This window comes from Oncorhynchus clarkii, chromosome 9 (genome assembly GCF_045791955.1).
Source record: "Oncorhynchus clarkii lewisi isolate Uvic-CL-2024 chromosome 9, UVic_Ocla_1.0, whole genome shotgun sequence".
In the NCBI taxonomy this organism is placed as follows: domain Eukaryota; kingdom Metazoa; phylum Chordata; class Actinopteri; order Salmoniformes; family Salmonidae; genus Oncorhynchus; species Oncorhynchus clarkii.
Window position 1 is genome coordinate 73,887,946 of NC_092155.1, and position 26,274 is coordinate 73,914,219.

Consider the following 26,274-nt stretch of genomic DNA (forward strand, 5'->3'; position numbering starts at 1 on the left):
ATTTCCAGGCCCATAGAAATCTGTGGGGACACAAATGCGCACACAGGAACACTACCTGATCTAATGAGCACAAGAGGGGAAGGCTTTATTACAGGCCATACTGTTTCTAACTGTCTTCATCTCCCCCATAGAAACAACAGCACCGTCAACAACAACGGAAGGGATCTGTTGCAGCTCTGTAGAAACCTGGGTCTGTACTAGTGTCAATGGTAAGTTACGGGGGGACTCTTTGGGGAGATTCACCTACTGCTCACCTCTTGGCCAGAACACAGTAGACTATATGATTAAAGACCCTTTCTCTCTCATCTCATTCATCGTCAAAACACGAACACCTCTGTCTGATCACAGCCAAATTACCTTGTTCCTCAAAAGAACAGACATGGAAACAACCAGACATTCACAGCCCAGTAATCTGTTCAACATCAGACATTCACGGCCCAGTAAACTGTACAACATCAGACATTCACAGCCCAGTAAACTGTACAACATCAGACATTCATACAGATTGGTACAAAACAGCACAGAGGAAAACCAGAAAGAAACCTGGAACCAACAAATCCAAACACTCTTAGATAATCTTAGTGGACACCACATCCACTCACATGGTTGTAATGGGTGTCATGGTTTCCATGGGTGTATTGGTTGTCATGGGTGTAATGGTTGTCATGGTTGTCACGGGTTTAATGGGTGTAATGGTTGTCATGGTTGCCACGGGTGTAATGGGTGTAATGGTTGTCATGGTTGCCACGGGTGTAATGGGTGTAATGGTTGTCATGGTTGCCACGGGTGTAATGGGTGTAATGGTTGTCATGGTTGCCACGGGTGTAATGGGTGTAATGGTTGTCATGGTTGCCACGGGTGTAATGGGTGTAATGGTTGTCATGGGGAGGATAAGAGGGTTCTGAATATTGGTTTTCTAGGTTTCAACCTATTGATCTCTAGCCTGCAGCCTCCTTTGTCATGGTCCAGTGTTTGGTCCAGTGTCCACAGTGATGTGTTGTGTGTGTTATGTGACCTATGGTTGCGGATGGTGGGCTCCATGTTTCAGAGAGAGAGAGAGAGAGAGAGAGAGAGTACGAGTATGTATGTGTGCGCCTGTATGCATGTCAACCTACCCGTGACTATGGTGTGTTCTCCTCCAGAGCAGGAGAAGTCTCCGGAGGTGAGCAGGAAGCAGGTTGCCTCTTTCTTGCTTTTCTTGTTCCCCCTGGCCGACCGGGAGTGTTCTCGACCGTCGCCGTGGCCGTGCCGTAGGTTCCACTTCTCGCTGGGTGACAGCGGCTGGGTCAGGCTGCACCCCTCATCCGACGACAGAGCCAAGTTGGCGTCTCCGTTCTGCTTGGAGTCTGACAGGAGGACAGGTTTGGTTCATAAAGCGTAAGATCTAGAATCAGGTCCTCCCTGTTCATGTCATCTTTTTCATTTGGATATACAGGTTAGTTGAGGTAATATCTACATGTTTTTTATTCCATTTTTTATTTAACCTTATTGATACAGGTTTTCTCTCGTTGAGATAACATCTCTTTTCCAAGAGAGACCTGGTCCAATAGCAGCAGGGGGAACAACGTTTCAGACAAAACAACTTACATACACTAACACAACATTAAACAAATCAACATGTACAGTTTGTCAGAAAGTATTCAGACCCCTTCACTTTTTCCACATTTTGTTACGTTACAGACTTATTTTAAAATGGAATAAAAACATTTTTCCTCATGAATCTACACACAATACCATAAATTGATTAAAAAAAAACACAAGTATTTTGACCATATGCTAAGAGACTCGAAATTAAGCTCAGGTGCATCCTGTTTCCATTGATCATCCTTGAGCTGTTTCTACAACTTGGTTGGAGTCCACCTGTGTTAAATTCAATTGATTCAACATGATTTGGAAAGGCACACACCTGTCTATATTAGGTCCTACAGTTGACAGTGCATGTCAGAGCAAAAACCAAGACACGAGGTCGAAGGAATTGTCCGTAGAGCTCCGAGACAGGATTGTGTTGAGGCACAGATCAGGAGAAGGGTACCAAAAAATGTCTGCAGCATTGAAGGTCCTCAAGAACAGAGTGGCCGCCATCATTCTTAAATGGAAGAAGTTTGGAATCACCAAGACTCTTCCTAGAGCTGGCCGCACAGCCAAACTGAGCCATTGGGCGAGAAGGGCCATGGTTAGGGAGGTGACCAAAAACCCGGTGGTCACTCTGACAGAGCTCCAGAGTTCCTCTGTGGAGATGGGGGAAACTTCCAGAAGGACAACCATCTCTGCAGCATTCCCCCATCAGGCCTTTATGGTAGGGTGGCTAGACGGAAGCCACTCCTCAGTAAAAGGCACATGACAGCCCGCTTGGAGTTTGCCAAAAGGCACCTAAAGACTCTCAGACCAGAGAAACAAGTCTGATCTGATCTGGTCTGATGAAACCAATATTGAACACTTTGGGCTGAATGCCAAGCATCACGTCTGGAAGAAACCTGGCACCATCCCTACGGTGAAGCATGGTGGTGGCAGGCTAACCAGGATCAAGGGAAAGATGAACGGAGCAAAGTACAGAGAGATCCTTGATGAAAACCTGCTCCAGCGTGCTCAGGACCTCAGCCTGGGGGAGAAGGTTCACCTTCCAACAGGACCACGACCCTAATCACACAGCCAAGACAACGCAGGAGTGACTTCGGGTCAAGTCTCTAAATGTCCTTGAGTGGCTCAGCCAGAGTCCGGACTCAAACCCGATCGAACATCTCTGGAGAGACCTGAAAATAGCTGTGCAGCGACGCTCCCCATCCAACCTGACAGAGCTTGAGAGGATCTGCAGAGAAGAATGGGAGAAACTCCCCAAATACAGTTGTGCCAAGCTTGTAGCGTCATACCCAAGAAGACTGGAGGCTTTAATCGCTGCCAAAGGTGCATCAACAAAGTACTGAGTAAAGTGTCTGAATAGTTAAGTAAATAAGGTATTTCTGTTTTTTATTTTTAATAAATTTGCAAAAAACATCTAAAAACAGGTTTTTGCCTTGTCATTATGGGGTATTATGATGTCATTATGGGGTATTATGATGTCATTATGGGGTATTATGATGTCATTATGGGGTATTATGATGTGATTATGGGGTATTATGATGTCATTATGGGGTATTATGATGTCATTATGGGGTATTGTGTGTAGATTGATGAGGAACATTTTTTATTAAATCGAATTTAGATTTCGGCTGCAACGTAACAAAATGTGGAAAAAGTGAAGAGGTCTGAATACTCCCCCCGAATGCACTGTACATGGCAAAACTGATGCTAGATCTGGGCTTGATTGAGCATGCCAGGCAAATTGGATCCAATAAAATATTTTTAAAAACTGCTAACCCCGCCCATCTGGCACTCCAGACAGACTGGAGCAAACGATCAAACTATTGGACATGTTTTGAATAGTATTTAAACCCAGGGTCTCGAGTGGGCTCCCGAGTGGCGCAGCGGTCTAAGGCACTGCATCTCAGAGCTAGAGGAGTCACTACAGGCATGTATCACAACCCCAGGCATGTATCACAACCCCACGCAATTGGGAGTCCTCATAGGGCAGCGCACAATTGTCCCAGCGTAGTCCGGGTTTGGCCGGTGTAGGCCGTCATTGTAAATAAGAATTTGTTCTTAACTGACTTGCCTAAGTCACAGAAACAAAAAGTCTGCAGGAGACATAGCTATGGGTTTACTGTAGAAAGTCAACATCCCTTCAGGTCTTAGGGAAAGGTTGAGCCACAATGTCATTTTACCGGGAAAACACCATTTTGAACAAACTCAGCAACCTTATAAGAAGATGAGATAAGAATAACAACCTTATAAGAAGATGAGATAAGAATAACAACCTTATAAGAAGATGAGATAAGAATAACAACTTTATAAGAAGATGAGATAAGAATAACAACCTTATAAGAAGATGAGATAAGAATAACAACCTTATAAGAAGATGAGATAAGAAAAACAACCTTATAAGAAGATGAGATAAGAATAACAACCTTATAAGAAGATGAGATAAGAATAACAACCTTATAAGAAGATGAGATAAGAATAACAACCTTATAAGAAGATGATATAAGAATAACAACCTTATAAGAAGATGAGATCAGAATAACAACCTTATAAGAAGATGAGATAAGAATAACAACCTTATAAGAAGATGAGATAAGAATAACAACCTTATAAGAAGATGACAGAAGAATAACAACCTTATAAGAAGATGAGATAAGAATAACAACCTTATAAGAAGATGAGATAAGAATAACAACCTTATAAGAAGATGAGATAAGAATAACAACCTTATAAGAAGATGAGATAAGAATAACAACCTTATAAGAAGATGAGATAAGAATAACAACCTTATAAGAAGATGAGATCAGAATAACAACCTTATAAGAAGATGAGATAAGAATAACAACCTTATAAGAAGATGAGATAAGAATAACAACCTTATAAGAAGATGAGATCAGAATAACAACCTTATAAGAAGATGAGATAAGAATAACAACCTTATAAGAAGATGAGATAAGAATAACAACCTTATAAGAAGATGAGATAAGAATAACAACCTTATAAGAAGATGAGAGAAGAATAACAACCTTATAAGAAGATGAGATAAGAATAACAACCTTATAAGAAGATGAGATAAGAATAACAACCTTATAAGAAGATGAGATAAGAATAACAACCTTATAAGAAGATGAGAGAAGAATAACAACCTTATAAGAAGATGAGAGAAGAATAACAACCTTATAAGAAGATGAGAGAAGAATAACAACCTTATAAGAAGATGAGATAAGAATAACAACCTTATAAGAAGATGAGATAAGAATAACAACCTTATAAGAAGATGAGATAAGAATAACAACCTTATAAGAAGATGAGATAAGAATAACAACCTTATAAGAAGATGATATAAGAATAACAACCTTATAAGAAGATGAGATCAGAATAACAACCTTATAAGAAGATGAGATAAGAATAACAACCTTATAAGAAGATGAGATAAGAATAACAACCTTATAAGAAGATGAGATAAGAATAACAACCTTATAAGAAGATGAGATAAGAATAACAACCTTATAAGAAGATGAGATCAGAATAACAACCTTATAAGAAGATGAGATAAGAATAACAACCTTATAAGAAGATGAGATAAGAATAACAACCTTATAAGAAGATGAGATCAGAATAACAACCTTATAAGAAGATGAGATAAGAATAACAACCTTATAAGAAGATGAGATAAGAATAACAACCTTAGAAGAAGATGAGATAAGAATAACAACCTTATAAGAAGATGAGAGAAGAATAACAACCTTATAAGAAGATGAGAGAAGAATAACAACCTTATAAGAAGATGAGAGAAGAATAACAACCTTATAAGAAGATGAGATAAGAATAACAACCTTATAAGAAGATGAGATAAGAATAACAACCTTATAAGAAGATGAGATCAGAATAACAACCTTATAAGAAGATGAGATCAGAATAACAACCTTATAAGAAGATGAGATCAGAATAACAACCTTATAAGAAGATGAGATAAGAATAACAACCTTATAAGAAGATGAGATAAGAATAACAACCTTATAAGAAGATGAGAGAAGAATAACAACCTTATAAGAAGATGAGATAAGAATAACAACCTTATAAGAAGATGAGAGAAGAATAACAACCTTATAAGAAGATAAGAGAAGAATAACAACCTTATAAGAAGATGAGATAAGAATAACAACCTTATAAGAAGATGAGATAAGAATAACAACCTTATAAGAAGATGAGAGAAGAATAACAACCTTATAAGAAGATGAGAGAAGAATAACAACCTTATAAGAAGATGAGAGAAGAATAACAACCTTATAAGAAGATGAGATAAGAATAACAACCTTATAAGAAGATGAGATAAGAATAACAACCTTATAAGAAGATGAGATCAGAATAACAACCTTATAAGAAGATGAGATCAGAATAACAACCTTATAAGAAGATGAGATCAGAATAACAACCTTATAAGAAGATGAGATAAGAATAACAACCTTATAAGAAGATGAGATCAGAATAACAACCTTATAAGAAGATGAGATCAGAATAACAACCTTATAAGAAGATGAGATCAGAATAACAACCTTATAAGAAGATGAGAGAAGAATAACAACCTTATAAGAAGATGAGATAAGAATAACAACCTTATAAGAAGATGAGAGAAGAATAACAACCTTATAAGAAGATGAGATAAGAATAACAACCTTATAAGAAGATGAAAGAAGAATAACAACCTTATAAGAAGATGAGATAAGAATAACAACCTTATAAGAAGATGAGATAAGAATAACAACCTTATAAGAAGATGAGATAAGAATAACAACCTTATAAGAAGATGAGAGAAGAATAACAACCTTATAAGAAGATGAGAGAAGAATAACAACCTTATAAGAAGATGAGATAAGAATAACAACCTTATAAGAAGATGAGATCAGAATAACAACCTTATAAGAAGATGAGATAAGAATAACAACCTTATAAGAAGATGAGATAAGAATAACAACCTTATAAGAAGATGAGATAAGAATAACAACCTTATAAGAAGATGAGATAAGAATAACAACCTTATAAGAAGATGAGATAAGAATAACAACCTTATAAGAAGATGAGATAAGAATAACAACCTTATAAGAAGATGAGATAAGAATAACAACCTTATAAGAAGATGAGAGAAGAATAACAACCTTATAAGAAGATGAGATAAGAATAACAACCTTATAAGAAGATGAGATAAGAATAACAACCTTATAAGAAGATGAGTTAAAAGGTCCATGGCAGCTGTTTTTTCCTCAATATCAAATTATTTCAGGGAAACAATTAAGTACCTTACTGGGATTGTTTTCAATGAAAAGGGCAATTTCTCAAGCAAGAATTTTGCTAGGACTGTCTGGGAGTGTCCTGCGTGGGGAGGAGGAAACAGAAAATGTGCTGTTATTGGCCGAGAGGTTTGGAATTCGCTTTCTTAAAGGGTCTATTAACTCTAATTATGATGTCACCATGGGAGGCCAAAACTCCATCCCACCAAAACGGGCTTAAATTTCAGGCCCGTCTTTAGAAACAGAAACAGAAACAACAGTTCACGTCTTTGCAGTATTATTCCAACCTCATAGTGTGGAAATATATATAAAACACAGGAAACTCGCGTTTTTTGACTGCACTGGGACTCGGGGATGTAGACCGATGAATATACTGTATTTTGATAGTGGCGCAAGCAAAACGCTGACTCTGAATTTAACAAAAGTATTTATTGTCTGAGAAAGGGTATATTCATGATTGTTTCAAGTTGTGTTACTGTGTTTGCGGCTAGGGACAGTAAACCTGGAAAGCTATGATACTATATGATTACAGTAAAAGGTCAATTATGTCCCCCCCCCCCCCCCCCCCCCCCCCCCCCGTTGTAAAAGAGCACCACAAATACTACCAGCATATCATACCTTATGTCAGTGAAGAACTGCAATACTGTAGTGATGTGTTCATTAGTAATGTGTTTAAGTGGATTGCGTGAGTTTAAAAAAAGGGTGAGTTGAATATGGTTTGAATGACTTGAAGGAGTTATGAGTCTGAATGGGTTGAATCAATTACATATCCCCTTTACTTCTTTCCCATTATGGCACCAAAAGGATTTAGTGAAGGGATAAGTGCACAATGAAAACGGTCTATGAATGTCTCAGTGTGAATAAAGTGGTGGTAGTGTGATGTGTAAGGGGAGTTGTGGTTTAAAAAGGTTGAATGAGGTCTGAGCTTTTAATGGGGTGGAATGGTTGACGGTTTGAATAAATTAAACATCCACTTGTCATTGTGGCCTATGACATTTCATAACGATGCTTCAAAAAAGCCATTAGACTAAATAAAATGTTAAAAGGGATGAACTAGTACGGTAGAATATTTTGTATTTCAAGAATCGAATTTGAATTGGTCTCTGACCTGAGCGGTTCCTGTTGATATTCTCCTCTGCAGCCAGCGGCCATGTATCACTCTGAGTACTGTCCCTGGGAGAGGTAGCGACAGACTTCCCGAACGAGGGCGTGTCCGTGGGAGCGTCCGGGTTCGGATTGTGTGCTTTCTTCTTCTTAGGCAGCTTCTGTTTAGCCATGGCCAGGGAGTAGTACATCCCAAAGTTGTTGACTATAACAGGCACGGGCATGGCGATGGTCAGCACCCCCGCCAGGGCGCACAGCGCGCCCACTATCATGCCCAGCCACGTCTTGGGGTACATGTCCCCGTAGCCCAGGGTGGTCATGGTGACCACGGCCCACCAGAAGGAGATAGGGATGTTTTTGAAGTGGGTGTGTTTAGAGCCGCGGGGGTCGTCCGGTTGGGCCCCTATCCGCTCTGCGTAGTAGATCATCGTGGCGAAGATGAGGACGCCCAACGCCAGGAAAACGATAAGCAGGCAGAACTCGTTGACGCTGGCTCTCAACGTGTGGCCGAGAACCCTCAGACCGACGAAATGCCTGGTCAGCTTGAAGATCCGAAGGATCCGGACGAAGCGGACTACCCGTAGAAACCCCAGGATGTCGGAGGCTGCTTTAGAGGAGGACAGGCCGCTGAGGCCCATCTCCAGGTAGAAGGGCAGGATGGCCACGAAGTCAATGACGTTTAACATGTTCTTGATGAAGAGCAGCTTGTCGGGGCAGCACACGATGCGGACGAAGAACTCAAAGGTGAACCAGACCACACAAACACCCTCCACCACGGTCAGAATGGGCTTGGTCACCACCTAGAGTAGATCACATTATACATTAGATTACACATTAGATTATACATTACATTATACATTAGATTAGATTATATATTAGATTATATATTATATTATACATTAGATTAGATTATATATTAGATTATATATTAGATTATACATTAGATTAGATTATATATTAGATTAGATTATACATTAGATTAGATTATACATTACATTATACATTACATTATACATTACATTAGATTATATATTAGATTATACATTAGATTAGATTATATATTAGATGATACATTAGATTAGATTATACATTCAATTATACATTAGATTAGATTATACATTAGATGAGATATTAGATTAAACATTAGATTTGATTATTCATTAGATTAGAATATAGATTGTATTATACATTATATTATACATTAGATTAGATTATAGTTTTGATTATACATTAGAATAGATTATACATTAGAATATACATTAGATTAGGTTATACACTAGATTAGATTATACATTAGATTAGATTATACTTTAGATTAGATTATACATTAGATTAGATTATACATTAGAATATACATTAGATTAGATTATACATTAGATTATACATTCGATTAGATTATAGATTAGATTATACATTAGATTAGATTATACATTCGATTAGATTCTAGATTAGATTATATATTAGCAGCAGGGTACCCTAGGGGTAGCCTAGTTGTTAGAGCGTTGGACTAGTAACCGAAAGGTTGCAAGTTCAAACCCCCGCGCTGACAAGGTACAAATCTGTCGTTCTGCCCCTGAACAGGCAGTTAACCCACTGTTCCTAGGCCGTCATTGTAAATAAGAATTTGTTCTTAACTGACTTGCCTAGTTAAATAAAGGTAAAATAAAAAAAATAAAAAAAATACATTAGATTATACATTAGAATAGATTAGAATTAGATTAGATTAGATTATAGATTAGATTAGATGATACATTAGATTACATTACATTAGATTATACATTAGATTATATTATACATTAGATTATACATTAGACTATACATTACATTAGATTATACATTAGATTATATTATACATTAGATTATACATTAGATTAGATTATACATTAGACTATACATTAGATTAGATTATACATTAGATTAGATTATACATTAGATTAGATTATACATTAGACTATACATTAGATTAGATTATACATTAGATTAGATTATACATTAGATTATACATTAGATTATATTATAGATTAGAATATACATTAGATTGGATTATACATTAGATTAGAGATTAGATTATATATTAGATTATACATTAGCTTTGTTTATACATTAGAATATACATTATATTAGATTATACATCATATTAGGTAACACATTAGATTATAGATTAGATATTAGATAATACATTAGATTATAGATTAGATATTAGATTATACATTAGATTATAGATTAGATATTAGATTATACATTAGATTATACATTATATTAGATTATACATTATATTATACATAAAATTAGATTATAGATTAGATTATACATGAGATTATATTATACATTAGATTAGATTATAGATTAGATTATACATGAGATTATATTATGCATTAGCTTTGATTATACATTAGATCAGATTATAGATTAGATTAGACATTATATTATTGAATTTAAATTCAGGGATCATTAAAGTATCAATACAGTTGAAGTCAGAAGTTTAAATACATTTAGGTTGGAGTCATTAAAACTCGTTTTTCAACCACTCCAACACTTTCTTGTTACCAAACTATAGTTTTGGCAAGTTGGTTAGGACATCTACTTTGTGCAAGACACAAGTAATTTTTCCAACAATTGTTTACAGACAGATTTTTTCACTTATAATTCACTGTATCACAATTCCAGTGGGTCAGAAGTTTACATACACTAAATTGACTGTGCCTTTAAACAGCTTGGAAAAGTCCAGAAAATGATGCCATGGCTCTAGAAGCTTCTGATAGGCTAATTGACATCACAGGTGTACCTGTGGATGTATTTCAAGGCCTACCTTCAAACTCAGTGCCGCTTTGCTTGACATCATGGGAAAATCAAACGAAATCATCCAAGACCTCAGAAAATAATTGTAGATCTACACAAGTCTGGTTCATCCTTGGGAGCAATTGTACATCCTTGGGAGCAATTGTACAAACAATAGTACGCAAGTATAAACACCATGGGACCAGGCAGCCATCATACCGCTCAGGAAGGTGTTCTGTCTCCTAGAGATGAACATACTTTGTTGTGAAAAGTGCAAATCTATCCCAGAACCAAGATCACCTCCTCAGTGTGGTTCCCCACCACTATACGTTCTGTTGTACATACAGTAGTACTACGTAGAGCCTATTTACATCTAAGTATCTCTCTCACCTTCACCAAGATCACCTCCTCAGTGTGGTTCCCCACCACCACGCGTTCCGTGTGGTTCTGCAGGTCGTTGAAGTACTCGTGAGTCTCCAGGCAGAACGTAGTGATGGAAATCAGGATAAAGAACAGAGAGGCAAACGCTATACCCTGCAACGAGACAATCAATCAATAAATCAATCAATACATTGACACATCAAATCAAACACTTGACAAATCAAATCAATGAAATGTATTTATAAAAGTCATTTTTACATAAGCAGTTGTCAGAAAGTGCTTTCATAAGTACGAAACACTCAAAGTCAGTGAGAGGAAACATGTTGGACAGGACACAGATACATACTAGTTACTATAGTAACGGCATTGTACTAGCAGAGTAACGGAGCTGAGCATTTTCTGCTATTACACAAACGCAGTAGAGACCGTTGCTTTTATTCCACACTGTTACTAATGTAAGGTGTTACTGAGAAATATACAGATAACATGATCCATTGTACTTACAGAGGATCCATTAAAACTGTTAGAGAGAACACAGTTACTCGTCTACAGCTTTTATTTCAACATTACTGGCTGATTTCTGTTGTTTTCACTTCAGCAAGCTAACAATTATTCTGTAAAAATTCAAGTCCAGGACAGTCACACCACAGAACCAACAGCAGGCAACAGTCACACCACAGCACCAACAGCAGGGAACAGTCACACCACAGCACCAACAGCAGGGAACAGTCACACCACAGAACCAACAGCAGGGAACAGTCACACCACAGAACCAACAGCAGACAGCAGGGAACAGTGACACCACAGAACCAACAGCAGGGAACAGTCACACCACAGAACCAACAGCAGGTAACAGTCACACCACAGTACCAACAGCAGACAGCAGGGAACAGTCACACCACAGAACCAACAGCAGGTAACAGTCACATCACAGAACCAACAGCAGACAGCAGGGTACAGTCACACCACAGAACCAACAGCAGGGTACAGTCACACCACAGAACCAACAGCAGGGAGCAGTCACACCAACAGCAGGTACTACACAATTGATGATGTAAAGCTAATGGTTAACAAGGGCGAGAGGATGAATCTGGTCAGCATTCACAAACAGATCACACTCAGACCAGAAAACAACGCAGATTCCAGAGCAACAGCCTCTATAATCTGGCAGTGCTATAAAACATCATCAACCACTATGCAGCCACGAGGCCCATCATCTAACCAGCCATCAGCCTCTATAATCTGGCAGTGCTGTAAAACATCATCTAACCAGCCAACAGCCTCTATAATCTGGCAGTGCTGTAAAACATAATCTAACCAGTCAACAGCCTCTATAATCTGGCAGTGCTGTAAAACATCATCTAACCAGTCAACAGCCTCTATAATCTGGCAGTGCTGTAAAACATCATCTAACCAGCCAACAGCCTCTATAATCTGGCAGTGCTGTAAAACATCATCTAACCAGACAACAGCCTCTATAATCTGGCAGTGCTGTAAAACATCATCTAACCAGACAACAGCCTCTATAATCTGGCAGTGCTGTAAAACATCATCTAACCAGCCAACAGCCTCTATAATCTGGCAGTGCTGTAAAACAGGGCAGGCCGCATTGTGAGGGCCTCCATCCATTAGCAGCCACAAGGCCCATCACCTAACCAGCCACGAACCACTACGCAGCCACAAGGCCCATCACCTAACCAGCCACCAGCCACTATGCAGTCACAAGGCCCATCATCAGCCACTATGCAGCCACAAGGCCCATCATCAGCCACTACGCAGCCACAAGGCCCATCATCTAACCAGCCACCAGCCACTATGCAGCCACAAGGCCCATCATCTAACCGGCCATCAACCACTACGTAGCCACAAGGCCCATCATCTACCCAGCCATCAGCCACTATGCAGCCACAAGGCCCATCATCTAACCAGCCATCAGCCACGAGGCCCATCATCTAACCAGCCACCAGCCACTATGCAGCCACAAGGCCCATCATCAATCACTATGCAGCCACGAGGCCCATCATCTACCCAGCCATCAGCCACTATGCAGCCACAAGGCCCATCATCTAAACAGCCATCAGCCACGAGGCCCATCATCTAACCAGCCATCAGCCACTATGCAGCCACGAGGCCCATCATCTACCCAGCCACCAACCACTATGCAGCCACATGGCCCATCATCTACCCAGCCATCAGCCACAAGGCCCATCATCTAACCGGCCATTAGCCACTACGCAGCCACATGGCCCATCATCTACCCAGCCACCAGCCATTAGCAGCCACGAGACCCATCATCTACCCAGCCACTAGCCACTATGCAGCCACAAGGCCCATCATCTAACCAGCCATCAGCCACGAGGCCCATCATCTACCCAGCCATCAGCCACAAGGCCCATCATCTACCCAGCCACCAGCCACTATGCAGCCACAAAGCCAATCATCTACCCAGCCATCAGCCACTATGCAGCCACAAGGCCCATCATCTAACCAGCCATCAGCCACTACAGCAGCCACAAGGCCCATCATCTACCCAGCCATCAACCACTACGTAGCCACAAGGCCCATCATCTACCCAGCCATCAGCCACTATGCAGCCACAAGGCCCATCATCTAACCAGCCATCAGCCACGAGGCCCATCATCTAACCAGCCACCAGCCACTATGCAGCCACAAGGCCCATCATCAATCACTATGCAGCCACAAGGCCCATCATCTACCCAGCCATCAGCCACTATGCAGCCACAAGGCCCATCATCTAAACAGCCATCAGCCACGAGGCCCATCATCTAACCAGCCATCAGCCACTATGCAGCCACGAGGCCCATCATCTACCCAGCCACCAACCACTATGCAGCCACATGGCCCATCATCTACCCAGCCACCAGCCATTAGCAGCCACAAGACCCATCATCTACCCAGCCACTAGCCACTATGCAGCCACAAGGCCCATCATCTAACCAGCCATCAGCCACGAGGCCCATCATCTACCCAGCCATCAGCCACAAGGCCCATCATCTACCCAGCCACCAGCCACTATGCAGCCACAAAGCCAATCATCTACCCAGCCATCAGCCACTATGCAGCCACAAGGCCCATCATCTAACCAGCCATCAGCCACTACAGCAGCCACGAGGCCCATCATCTACCCAGCCATCAGCCACTATGCAGCCACAAGGCCCATCATCTACCCAGCCATCAGCCACTATGCAGCCACAAGGCCCATCATCTAACCAGTCATCAGCCACTACAGCAGCCACAAGGCCCATCATCTAACCAGCCATCAGCCACTACGCAACCACAAGGCCCATCATCTAACCAGCCATCAGCCACTACGCAGCCACAAGGCCCAACATCTAACCAGCCATCAGCCACAAGGCCCATCATCTACCCAGCCATCAGCCACAAGGCACATCATCTAACCAGCCATCAACCACTATGCAGCCACAAGGCCCATCATCTACCCAGCCATCAGCCACTACGCAGCCACAAGGCCCATCATCTAACCGGCCATCAACCACTACGTAGCCACAAGGCCCATCATCTACCCAGCCATCAGCCACTATGCAGCCACAAGGCCCATCATCTAACCAGCCATCAGCCACGAGGCCCATCATCTAACCAGCCACCAGCCACTATGCAGCCACAAGGCCCATCATCAATCACTATGCAGCCACGAGGCCCATCATCTACCCAGCCATCAGCCACTATGCAGCCACAAGGCCCATCATCTAAACAGCCATCAGCCACGAGGCCCATCATCTAACCAGCCATCAGCCACTATGCAGCCACGAGGCCCATCATCTACCCAGCCACCAACCACTATGCAGCCACATGGCCCATCATCTACCCAGCCATCAGCCACAAGGCCCATCATCTAACCAGCCATTAGCCACTACGCAGCCACATGGCCCATCATCTACCCAGCCACCAGCCATTAGCAGCCACGAGACCCATCATCTACCCAGCCACAAGCCACTATGCAGCCACAAGGCCCATCATCTAACCAGCCATCAGCCACAAGGCCCATCATCTAAACAGCCATCAGCCACGAGGCCCATCATCTAACCAGCCATCAGCCACTATGCAGCCACGAGGCCCATCATCTACCCAGCCACCAACCACTATGCAGCCACATGGCCCATCATCTACCCAGCTATCAGCCACAAGGCCCATCATCTAACCGGCCATTAGCCACTACGCAGCCACATGGCCCATCATCTACCCAGCCACCAGCCATTAGCAGCCACAAGACCCATCATCTACCCAGCCACTAGCCACTATGCAGCCACAAGGCCCATCATCTAACCAGCCATCAGCCACGAGGCCCATCATCTACCCAGCCATCAGCCACAAGGCCCATCATCTACCCAGCCACCAGCCACTATGCAGCCACAAAGCCAATCATCTACCCAGCCATCAGCCACTATGCAGCCACAAGGCCCATCATCTAACCAGCCATCAGCCACTACAGCAGCCACGAGGCCCATCATCTACCCAGCCATCAGCCACTATGCAGCCACAAGGCCCATCATCTACCCAGCCATCAGCCACTATGCAGCCACAAGGCCCATCATCTAACCAGTCATCAGCCACTACAGCAGCCACAAGGCCCATCATCTAACCAGCCATCAGCCACTACGCAACCACAAGGCCCATCATCTAACCAGCCATCAGCCACTACGCAGCCACAAGGCCCAACATCTAACCAGCCATCAGCCACAAGGCCCATCATCTACCCAGCCATCAGCCACAAGGCACATCATCTAACCAGCCATCAACCACTATGCAGCCACAAGGCCCATCATCTACCCAGCCATCAGCCACTACGCAGCCACAAGGCCCATCATCTAACCGGCCATCAACCACTACGTAGCCACAAGGCCCATCATCTACCCAGCCATCAGCCACTATGCAGCCACAAGGCCCATCATCTAACCAGCCATCAGCCACGAGGCCCATCATCTAACCAGCCACCAGCCACTATGCAGCCACAAGGCCCATCATCAATCACTATGCAGCCACAAGGCCCATCATCTACCCAGCCATCAGCCACTATGCAGCCACAAGGCCCATCATCTAAACAGCCATCAGCCACGAGGCCCATCATCTAACCAGCCATCAGCCACTATGCAGCCACGAGGCCCATCATCTACCCAGCCACCAACCACTATGCAGCCACATGGCCCATCATCTACCCAGCCATCAGCCACAAGGCCCATCATCTAACCAGCCATTAGCCACTACGCAGCCACATGGCCCATCATCTACCCAGCCACCAGCCATTAGCAGCCACGAGACCCATCATCTACCCAGCCACAAGCCACTATGCAGCCACAAGGCCCATCATCTAACCAGCCATCAGCCACGAGGCCCATCATCTACCCAGCCATCAGCCACAAGGCCCATCATCTACCCAGCCACCAGCCACTATGCAGCCACAAAGCCAATCATCTACCCAGCCATCAGCCACTATGCAGCCACAAGGCCCATCATCTATCACTATGCAGCCACGAGGCCCATCATCTACCCAGCCATCAGCCACTATGCAGCCACAAGGCCCATCATCTAAACAGCCATCAGCCACGAGGCCCATCATCTAACCAGCCATCAGCCACTATGCAGCCACGAGGCCCATCATCTACCCAGCCACCAACCACTATGCAGCCACATGGCCCATCATCTACCCAGCCATCAGCCACAAGGCCCATCATCTAACCGGCCATTAGCCACTACACAGCCACATGGCCCATCATCTACCCAGCCACCAGCCATTAGCAGCCACGAGACCCATCATCTACCCAGCCACTAGCCACTATGCAGCCACAAGGCCCATCATCTAACCAGCCATCAGCCACGAGGCCCATCATCTACCCAGCCATCAGCCACAAGGCCCATCATCTACCCAGCCACCAGCCACTATGCAGCCACAAAGCCAATCATCTACCCAGCCATCAGCCACTATGCAGCCACAAGGCCCATCATCTAACCAGCCATCAGCCACTACAGCAGCCACGAGGCCCATCATCTACCCAGCCATCAGCCACTATGCAGCCACAAGGCCCATCATCTAACCAGCCACCAGCCACTATGCAGCCACAAGGCCCATCATCTAACCGGCCATCAACCACTACGTAGCCACAAGGCTCATCATCTACCCAGCCATCAGCCACTATGCAGCCACAAGGCCCATCATCTAACCAGCCATCAGCCACGAGGCCCATCATCTAACCAGCCATCAGCCACTATGCAGCCACAAGGCCCATCATCAATCACTATGCAGCCACGAGGCCCATCATCTACCCAGCCATCAGCCACTATGCAGCCACAAGGCCCATCATCTAAACAGCCATCAGCCACGAGGCCCATCATCTAACCAGCCATCAGCCACTATGCAGCCACGAGGCCCATCATCTACCCAGCCACCAACCACTATGCAGCCACATGGCCCATCATCTACCCAGCCATCAGCCACAAGGCCCATCATCTAACCGGCCATCAGCCACTATGCAGCCACGAGGCCCATCATCTACCCAGCCACCAACCACTACGCAGCCACATGGCCCATCATCTACCCAGCCACCAGCCATTAGCAGCCACGAGACCCATCATCTACCCAGCCACTAGCCACTATGCAGCCACAAGGCCCATCATCTAACCAGCCATCAGCCACGAGGCCCATCATCTACCCAGCCATCAGCCACAAGGCCCATCATCTACCCAGCCACCAGCCACTATGCAGCCACAAAGCCAATCATCTACCCAGCCATCAGCCACTATGCAGCCACAAGGCCCATCATCTAACCAGCCATCAGCCACTACAGCAGCCACGAGGCCCATCATCTACCCAGCCATCAGCCACTATGCAGCCACAAGGCCCATCATCTACCCAGCCATCAGCCACTATGCAGCCACAAGGCCCATCATCTAACCAGCCATCAGCCACTACAGCAGCCACAAGGCCCATCATCTAACCAGCCATCAGCCACTACGCAACCACAAGGCCCATCATCTAACCAGCCATCAGCCACTACGCAGCCACAAGGCCCAACATCTAACCAGCCATCAGCCACAAGGCCCATCATCTACCCAGCCATCAGCCACAAGGCCCATCATCTAACCAGCCATCAACCACTATGCAGCCACAAGGCCCATCATCTACCCAGCCATCAGCCACTATGCAGCCACAAGGCCCAACATCTACCCAGCCATCAACCACTATGCAGCCACAAGGCCCATCATCTAACCAGCCACCAGCCACTATGCAGCCACAAGGCCCATCATCTAACCAGCCATCAGCCACTACGCAGCCACAAGGCCCATCATCTACCCAGCCACCAGCCATTATCAGCCACAAGGCCCATCATCTAACCAGCCATCAGCCACTATGCAGCCACAAGGCCCATCATCTAACCGGCCATCAGCCACTACGCAGCCACAAGGCCCATCATCTACTATGCAGCCACAAGGCCCATCATCTACCCAGCCATCAGCCACAAGGCCCATCATCTACCCAGCCACCAGCCACTATGCAGCCACAAGGCCCATCATCTACCCAGCCACTAGCCACTATGCAGCCACAAGGCCCATCATCTACCCAGCCATCAGCCACTATGCAGCCACGAGGCCCATCATCTACTCAGCCATCAGCCACTATGCAGCCACAAGGCCCATCATCTACCCAGCCACCAGCCACTATGCAGCCACGAGGCCCATCATCTACCCAGCCACCAGCCACTATGCAGCCACAAGGTCCATCAGAGATGGAGGAAAGAGGCCCAGAGAGGCTTGGAAACGCAGACATGTTTACATCAGCTCTCCATTAGAGTCTCGTTCTATTATTTTCACGTGTGGTCATCGCTTGTCGATCAAATCTAGTATGATAAAGAATAATTAAACGATTGAGAATACACCTACGTGTAGTTCAGTGGAGGCTGCTGAGGGGAGGATGGCTCATAATAACGTCTGGAATGGATTTTCAGTGGGAATGGTACCATACACATCAAACACGTTGGTTTCCATGTAGCTGATACCATTTCCATTGACTCCATTCTGGTCGTTGTTATGAGCCGTCCTCCCCTCAGCAGCCTCCACTGGGCTCGTTGAACTGTTTACAGAAGAGAATCGTGGCAGGTGTCGGTTCTGCCTCTGACCTTAAACTCAGTTTCACCACTGAGAGTCCCTGGTCCAAGCATTCACCCCATTTCCTGCTCATCTCCCACAATAACTCTGTACGGGTTAGGGATAGCATTGTGTTTGTGTTAGCATTGTAAATAAATCCAAAAGTACTGTACAGCTGATTGATTTGTGTGGGGAGGGCTGAATGTAGATATGGCGGGTACCTGGTGCCTGAATGGCATTGATGACAAGGTACATATTTAACCAGCTGTTATCCAGGTGAGCAGGAGGACGAGAGAGGACACAGATGTGTTCCAATCCGTCCACGACGCTACAGTCAGAGCTAATAACACTAGAGTCCTCTCACAGGCACAGGGCCGACTCAAATTGCGCCCTATGTCCTACATAGTGCACTCCTTTTGACCAGGGCCCTTGTCCAAAGTAGTGCACCACAGAAGAAAAAGGACCCCATATGGAATGCATTACAAAATATACGAGGAAATATGAAAAGAGACGGTTTTTAGACGTGTTGTTTGTTGATAGCGACGGTTTGTCGACCTCCGTACTCAGTCAGTCACATCCTAATCAACACCAGCTTCATGATGAGCAACATACATGCTATAATGACTAGCTAGATGATTAATGACTACATCACACTGAAGACAGTTACATCACACTGAAGACAGCTACATCACACTGAAGACAGTTACATCACACTGGAGACAGCTACATCACACTGAAGACAGCTACATCACACTGAAGACAGCTACATCACACTGGAGACAGCTACATCACACTGAAGACAGCTACATCACACTGAAGACAGCTACATCACACTGAAGATAGTTACATCACACTGAAGACAGCTACATCACACTGAAGATAGTTACATCACACTGAAGACAGCTACATCACACTGAAGACAGCTACATCACACTGAAGACAGCTACATCACACTGAAGACAGCTACATCACACTGAAGACAGCTACATCACACTGAAGACAGTTACATCACACTGGAGACAGCTACATCACACTGAAGACAGCTATATCACACTGAAGACAGCTATATCACACTGAAGACAGCTACATCACACTGGAGACAGCTACATCACACTGAAGACAGCTACATCACACTGAAGATAGTTACAGTTACATCACACTGAAGACAGCTACATCACACTGAAGACAGTTACATCACACTGAAGACAGCTACATCACACTGAAGACAGCTACATCACACTGAAGACAGCTACATCACACTGGAGACAGCTACATCACACTGAAGACAGCTACATCACACTGAAGACAGTTACATCACACTGAAGACAGCTACATCACACTGAAGACAGCTACATCACACTGAAGACAGCTACATCACACTGAAGACAGTTACATCACACTGAAGACAGCTACATCACACTGAAGACAGCTACATCACACTGAAGACAGCTACATCACACTGAAGACAGTTACATCACACTGGAGACAGCTACATCACACTGAAGACAGTTACATCACACTGAAGACAGCTACATCACACTGAAGACAGCTACATCACACTGAAGACAGTTACATCACACTGAAGACAGCTACATCACACTGAAGATAGTTACAGTTACATCACACTGAAGACAGCTACATCACACTGAAGACAGTTACATCACACTGAAGACAGCTACATCACACTGAAGACAGCTACATCACACTGAAGACAGCTACATCACACTGAAGACAGCTACATCACACTGGAGACAGCTACATCACACTGAAGACAGCTACATCACACTGAAGACAGTTACATCACACTGAAGACAGCTACATCACACTGAAGACAGCTACATCACACTGAAGACAGCTACATCACACTGAAGACAGTTACATCACACTGGAGACAGCTACATCACACTGAAGACAGTTACATCACACTGAAGACAGCTACATCACACTGAAGACAGCTACATCACACTGAAGACAGTTACATCACACTGGAGACAGCTACATCACACTGAAGACAGCTACATCACACTGAAGACAGCTACATCACACTGAAGACAGCTACATCACACTGGAGACAGCTACATCACACTGAAGACAGCTACATCACACTGAAGACAGCTACATCACACTGAAGACAGCTACATCACACTGGAGACAGCTACATCACACTGAAGACAGCTACATCACACTGAAGACAGTTACATCACACTGGAGACAGCTACATCACACTGAAGACAGCTACATCACACTGGAGACAGCTACATCACACTGAAGACAGCTACATCACACTGAAGACAGCTACATCACACTGAAGACAGCTACATCACACTGAAGACAGTTACATCACACTGAAGACAGCTACATCACACTGAAGACAGCTACATCACACTGAAGACAGCTACATCATACTGAAGACAGCTACATCACACTGAAGACAGCTACATCACACTGAAGACAGCTACATCACACTGAAGACAGCTACATCACACTGAAGACAGCTACATCACACTGAAGACAGCTACATCACACTGAAGACAGCTACATCACACTGAAGACAGCTACATCACACTGGAGACAGCTACATCACACTGAAGACAGCTACATCACACTGGAGACAGCTACATCACACTGAAGACAGCTACATCACACTGAAGACAGTTACATCACACTGAAGACAGTTACATTTTGTAATGGATACATCCCACTGAAGATAGTTACATCTTGTAATGGATACATCCCACTGAAGACAGTTACATCTTGTAATGGATACATCACACTGAAGACAGTTACATTTTGTAATGGATACATCCCACTGAAGACAGTTACATTTTGTAATGGATACATCCCACTGAAGACAGTTACATCTTGTAATGGATACATCCCACTGAAGACAGCTACATCACACTGAAGACAGTTACATCCCACTGAAGACAGCTACATTTTGTAATGGATACATCACATTTCAATATTTTTTGGGGACAGAATGAGCACTATCAATCTTTTGATGACGGAAGGAAACATTTTGGTGGAAAGACAAATCTAGAGTACATCTTTACAAAGAAAAGACAAATCTAGAGTACATCTCTACAGAGAAAAGACACATCTAGAGTACATCTCTACAGAGAAAAGACACATCTAGAGTACATCTCTACAGAGAAAAGACACATCTAGAGTACATCTCTACAGAGAAAAGACACATCTAGAGTACATCTTTACAAAGAAAAGACAAATCTAGAGTACATCTCTACAAAGAAAATGTCTCTTCTCTGGTCTGTTCTCTGGTCTGTTCTCTGGTCTGTTCTCTGGTCTCTGGTCTGTTCTCTGGTCTCTGGTCTGTTCTCTGGTCTGTTCTCTAGTCTCTGGTCTGTTCTCTGGTCTGTTCTCTGGTCTGTGGTCTATTCTCTGGTCTCTGGTCTGTTCTCTGGTCTGTTCTCTAGTCTCTGGTCTGTTCTCTGGTCTATTACTGGGCTGTTCTCTGGTCTGTTCTCTAGTCTCTGGTCTGTTCTCTGGTCTATTACTGGGTTGTTCTCTGGTCTGTTCTCTGGTCTGTTCTCTGGTCTCTGGTCTGTTCTCTGGTCTGTTATCTGGTCTCTGGTCTGTTCTCTGGTCTGTGGTCTATTCTCTGGTCTATTACTGGGCTGTTCTCTGGTCTGTTCTCTAGTCTCTGGTCTGTTCTCTGGTCTATTACTGGGTTGTTCTCTGGTCTGTTCTCTGGTCTGTTCTCTGGTCTCTGGTCTGTTCTCTGGTCTGTTCTCTGGTCTCTGGTCTGTTCTCTGGTCTGTTCTCTAGTCTCTGGTCTGTTCTCTGGTCTATTACTGGGCTGTTCTCTGGTCTGTTCTCTAGTCTCTGGTCTGTTCTCTGGTCTATTACTGGGTTGTTCTCTGGTCTGTTCTCTGGTCTGGTCTCTGGTCTCTGGTCTGTTCTCTGGTCTGTTCTCTGGTCTCTGGTCTGCTCTCTGGTCTGTGGTCTATTCTCTGGTCTCTGGTCTGTTCTCTGGTCCGTTCTCTAGTCTCTGGTCTGTTCTCTGGTCTATTACTGGGTTGTTCTCTGGTCTGTTCTCTAGTCTGTTCTCTGGTCTCTGGTCTATTCTCTAGACTCTGGTCTGTTCTCTGGTCTGTTCTCTGGTCTGTGGTCTATTCTCTGGTCTCTGGTCTGTTCTCTAGTCTCTGGTCTGTTCTCTGGTCTATTACTGGGCTGTTATCTGGTCTGTTCTCTAGTCTCTGGTCTGATCTCTGGTCTATTACTGGGTTGTTCTCTGGTCTGTTCTCTGGTCTGTTCTCTGGTCTCTGGTCTGTTCTCTGGTCTGTTCTCTGGTCTCTGGTCTGTTCTCTGGTCTGTGGTCTATTCTCTGGTCTCTGGTCTGTTCTCTGGTCTGTTCTCTAGTCTCTGGTCTGTTCTCTAGACTCTGGTCTGGTCTCTGGTCTGTTCTCTGGTCTCTGGTCTGTTCTCTGGTCTGTGGTCTATTCTCTGGTCTCTAGTCTGTTCTCTGGTCTGTTCTCTAGTCTCTGGTCTGTTCTCTGGTCTGTTCTCTGGTCTCTAGTCTGTTCTCTAGTCTCTGGTCTGTTCTCTGGTCTGTTCTCTGGTCTGTGGTCTGTTCTCTGGTCTCTTGTCTGGTCTCTGGTCTGTTCTCTGGTCTGTTCTCTGGTCTGTTCTCGGATCTGTTCTCGGGTCTGTTCTTTGGTCTGTTCTCTGGTCTGTTCTCTAGTCTCTAGTCTGCAGAGTTGGTCCCAGGTCTCTCGTCTGGTCTGTACAGTAGGTCCCAGGTCTCTGGTCTGTACAGTAGGTCCCAGGTCTCTTGTCTGGTCTGCACAGTAGGTCCCAGGTCTCTGGTCTGGTCTGTACAGTAGACCCAGGTTTCTGGTCTGTATAGTAGGTCTCAGGTCTCAGGTCTCTGGTCTGGTCTGGTCTGTATAGTAGGTCTCATGTCTCTTGTCTGGTCTGCACAGTAGGTCCCAGGTCTCTGGTCTGGTCTGTACAGTAGGTCCCAGGTCTCTGGTCTGTTTTGCAGGTCTCAGGTCTCTGGTCTGGTCTGTAAAGTAGGTCCCAGGTCTCTGGTCTGGTCTGTACCGTAGACCCAGATTTCTGGTCTGTATAGTAGGTCCCAGGTCTCTGGTCTGTACAGCAGGTCTCTGGTCTGGTCTGTAAAGTAGGTCTCAGGTCTCTGGTCTGGTCTGTACAGTAGACCCAGGTTTCTGGTCTGTATAGTAGGTCCCAGGTCTCTTGTCTGGTCTGCACAGTAGGTCCCAGGTCTCTGGTCTGGTCTGTACAGTAGGTCCCAGGTCTCTGGTCTGGTCTGTACAGTAGATCACAGGTCTCTGGTCTAGTCTGTACAGTAGGTCCCAGGTCTCTGGTCTGGTCTGTACAGTAGATCACAGGTCTCTGGTCTGGTCTGTACAGTAGGTCCCAGGTCTCTGGTCTGGTCTGTACAGTAGGTCCCAGGTCTCTGGTCTGTACAATGGGTCCCAGGTCTCTGGTCTGGTCTGTACAGTAGGTCCCAGGTCTCTGGTATGGTCTGTATAGTAGGTCCTAGGTCTGGTCTGTATAGTAGGTCCCAGGTCTCTGGTCTGGTCTGTACAGTAGGTCCCAGGTCTCTGGTCTGGTCTGTATAGTAGGTCCCAGGTCTCTGGTCTGGTCTATATAGTAGGTCCCAGGTCTCGGGTCTGTATAGTAGGTCCCAGGTCTCTGGTCTGGTCTCTATAGTAGGTCCCAGGTCTCTGGTCTGGTCTGTACAGTGGGTTTCAGGTCTCTGGTCTGGTCTGTAAAGTAGGTCCCAGGTCTCTGGTCTGGTCTGTACAGTAGGTCTCAGGTCTCTGGTCTGGTCTTTACAGTAGGTCCCAGGTCTCTGGTCTGGTCTTTACAGTAGGTCCCAGGTCTCTGGTCTGGTCTATACAGTAGGTCCCAGGTCCCAGGGGTCTCACAAGGCCCTCTCCTGTCCCACAGAGAATGCAGGTCCCTTGGGTTTCTCCTGCACAACAGAAGGGCATGGAGACACTTCTCCAGGGAACTGTGGAACTGTGGAGTTGTTGAGCGAGCCAGAGGACAAAGACAAAAAGCCCTCCCTCCCTCCCTCCCACTCTCCCTTCCTGCCTCCCTCACACTCTCCTTCCCTGCCTCCCTCCCTCCCTCCCTCCCTCCTCCTCTGTCTACCTGCCTGCCTCAAGAGAAACAAGACAATCCCCCTGATTGACAATTAGAAACCCAGTTACCAGGGAGCTGTGGAGTTATGGAAGCATGAAGGCCAGCCAGTGTACAAGGCCAGCTACTGAAGCTACTCAGCCTGCCTTGTGTCTGGCCTGGAAGAACAATACCCCTGGATGCAGAAACAAACCCAGTTAGCAGGGACTTCATCTCTCTCCTCTGACTTTTTATTGTGTGACATCAAGTTTGTTTCTGCCAATTCAGTGTTGTAAACAGAACAGTACAACATTGTCAAATCAATCATCCAATATTGCAGAGAGACATTGGGATTTAAAATTGGGAAGCAGAGGATCTACTTAAGTATATTGTCTAGCTCTAATCATTTCCCGAACACTGTGACTTGGTCTGTACAGATTGTTTGCACATACCTTTCTGCACTGTACTGAGAGATACTCTACAGTCTGTTCACACCAACCACCTCACAAACTGAACTGAGAGACTCTACAGTCTGTTCACACCAACCACCTCACAAACTGAACTGATGAAGTAGTTTCCATTGTGTCCCCTCATCAACAACTTTCCAGACCAGACACACCCAGACCAGACACATCCAGACCAGACACATCCAGACCAGACCAGACACATCCAGACCAGACACATCCAGACCAGACACATCCAGACCAGACCAGACACATCCAGACCAGACACATCCAGACCAGACACATTCAGAACAGACCAGACACATCCAGACCAGACACATCCAGACCAGACACATCCAGACAGACAGACACATCCAGAACAGACCAGACACATCCAGACCAGACCAGACCAGACACATCCAGACAGACAGACACATCCAGACCAGACCAGACACATCCAGACAGACAGACACATC

General features: G+C 44.8%; 1 protein-coding gene across 1 annotated transcript in view; it reads right to left on the reverse strand.

Annotated features, from left to right (window-relative positions):
* Positions 1 to 26,274, reverse strand: part of LOC139417405 (voltage-gated potassium channel KCNC1-like) — a 57,244-nt gene that overhangs the window by 12,954 nt on the left and 18,016 nt on the right. Inside the window, exons 2-4 of the mRNA XM_071166679.1 lie at positions 11,136 to 11,279; positions 7,972 to 8,767; positions 1,116 to 1,346 (exon numbers count right to left, since the gene is read on the reverse strand). Of these exons, the coding sequence (XP_071022780.1) occupies positions 1,116 to 1,346; positions 7,972 to 8,767; positions 11,136 to 11,279 (1,171 nt within the window). The remainder of the gene's footprint in view (positions 1 to 1,115; positions 1,347 to 7,971; positions 8,768 to 11,135; positions 11,280 to 26,274) is intronic.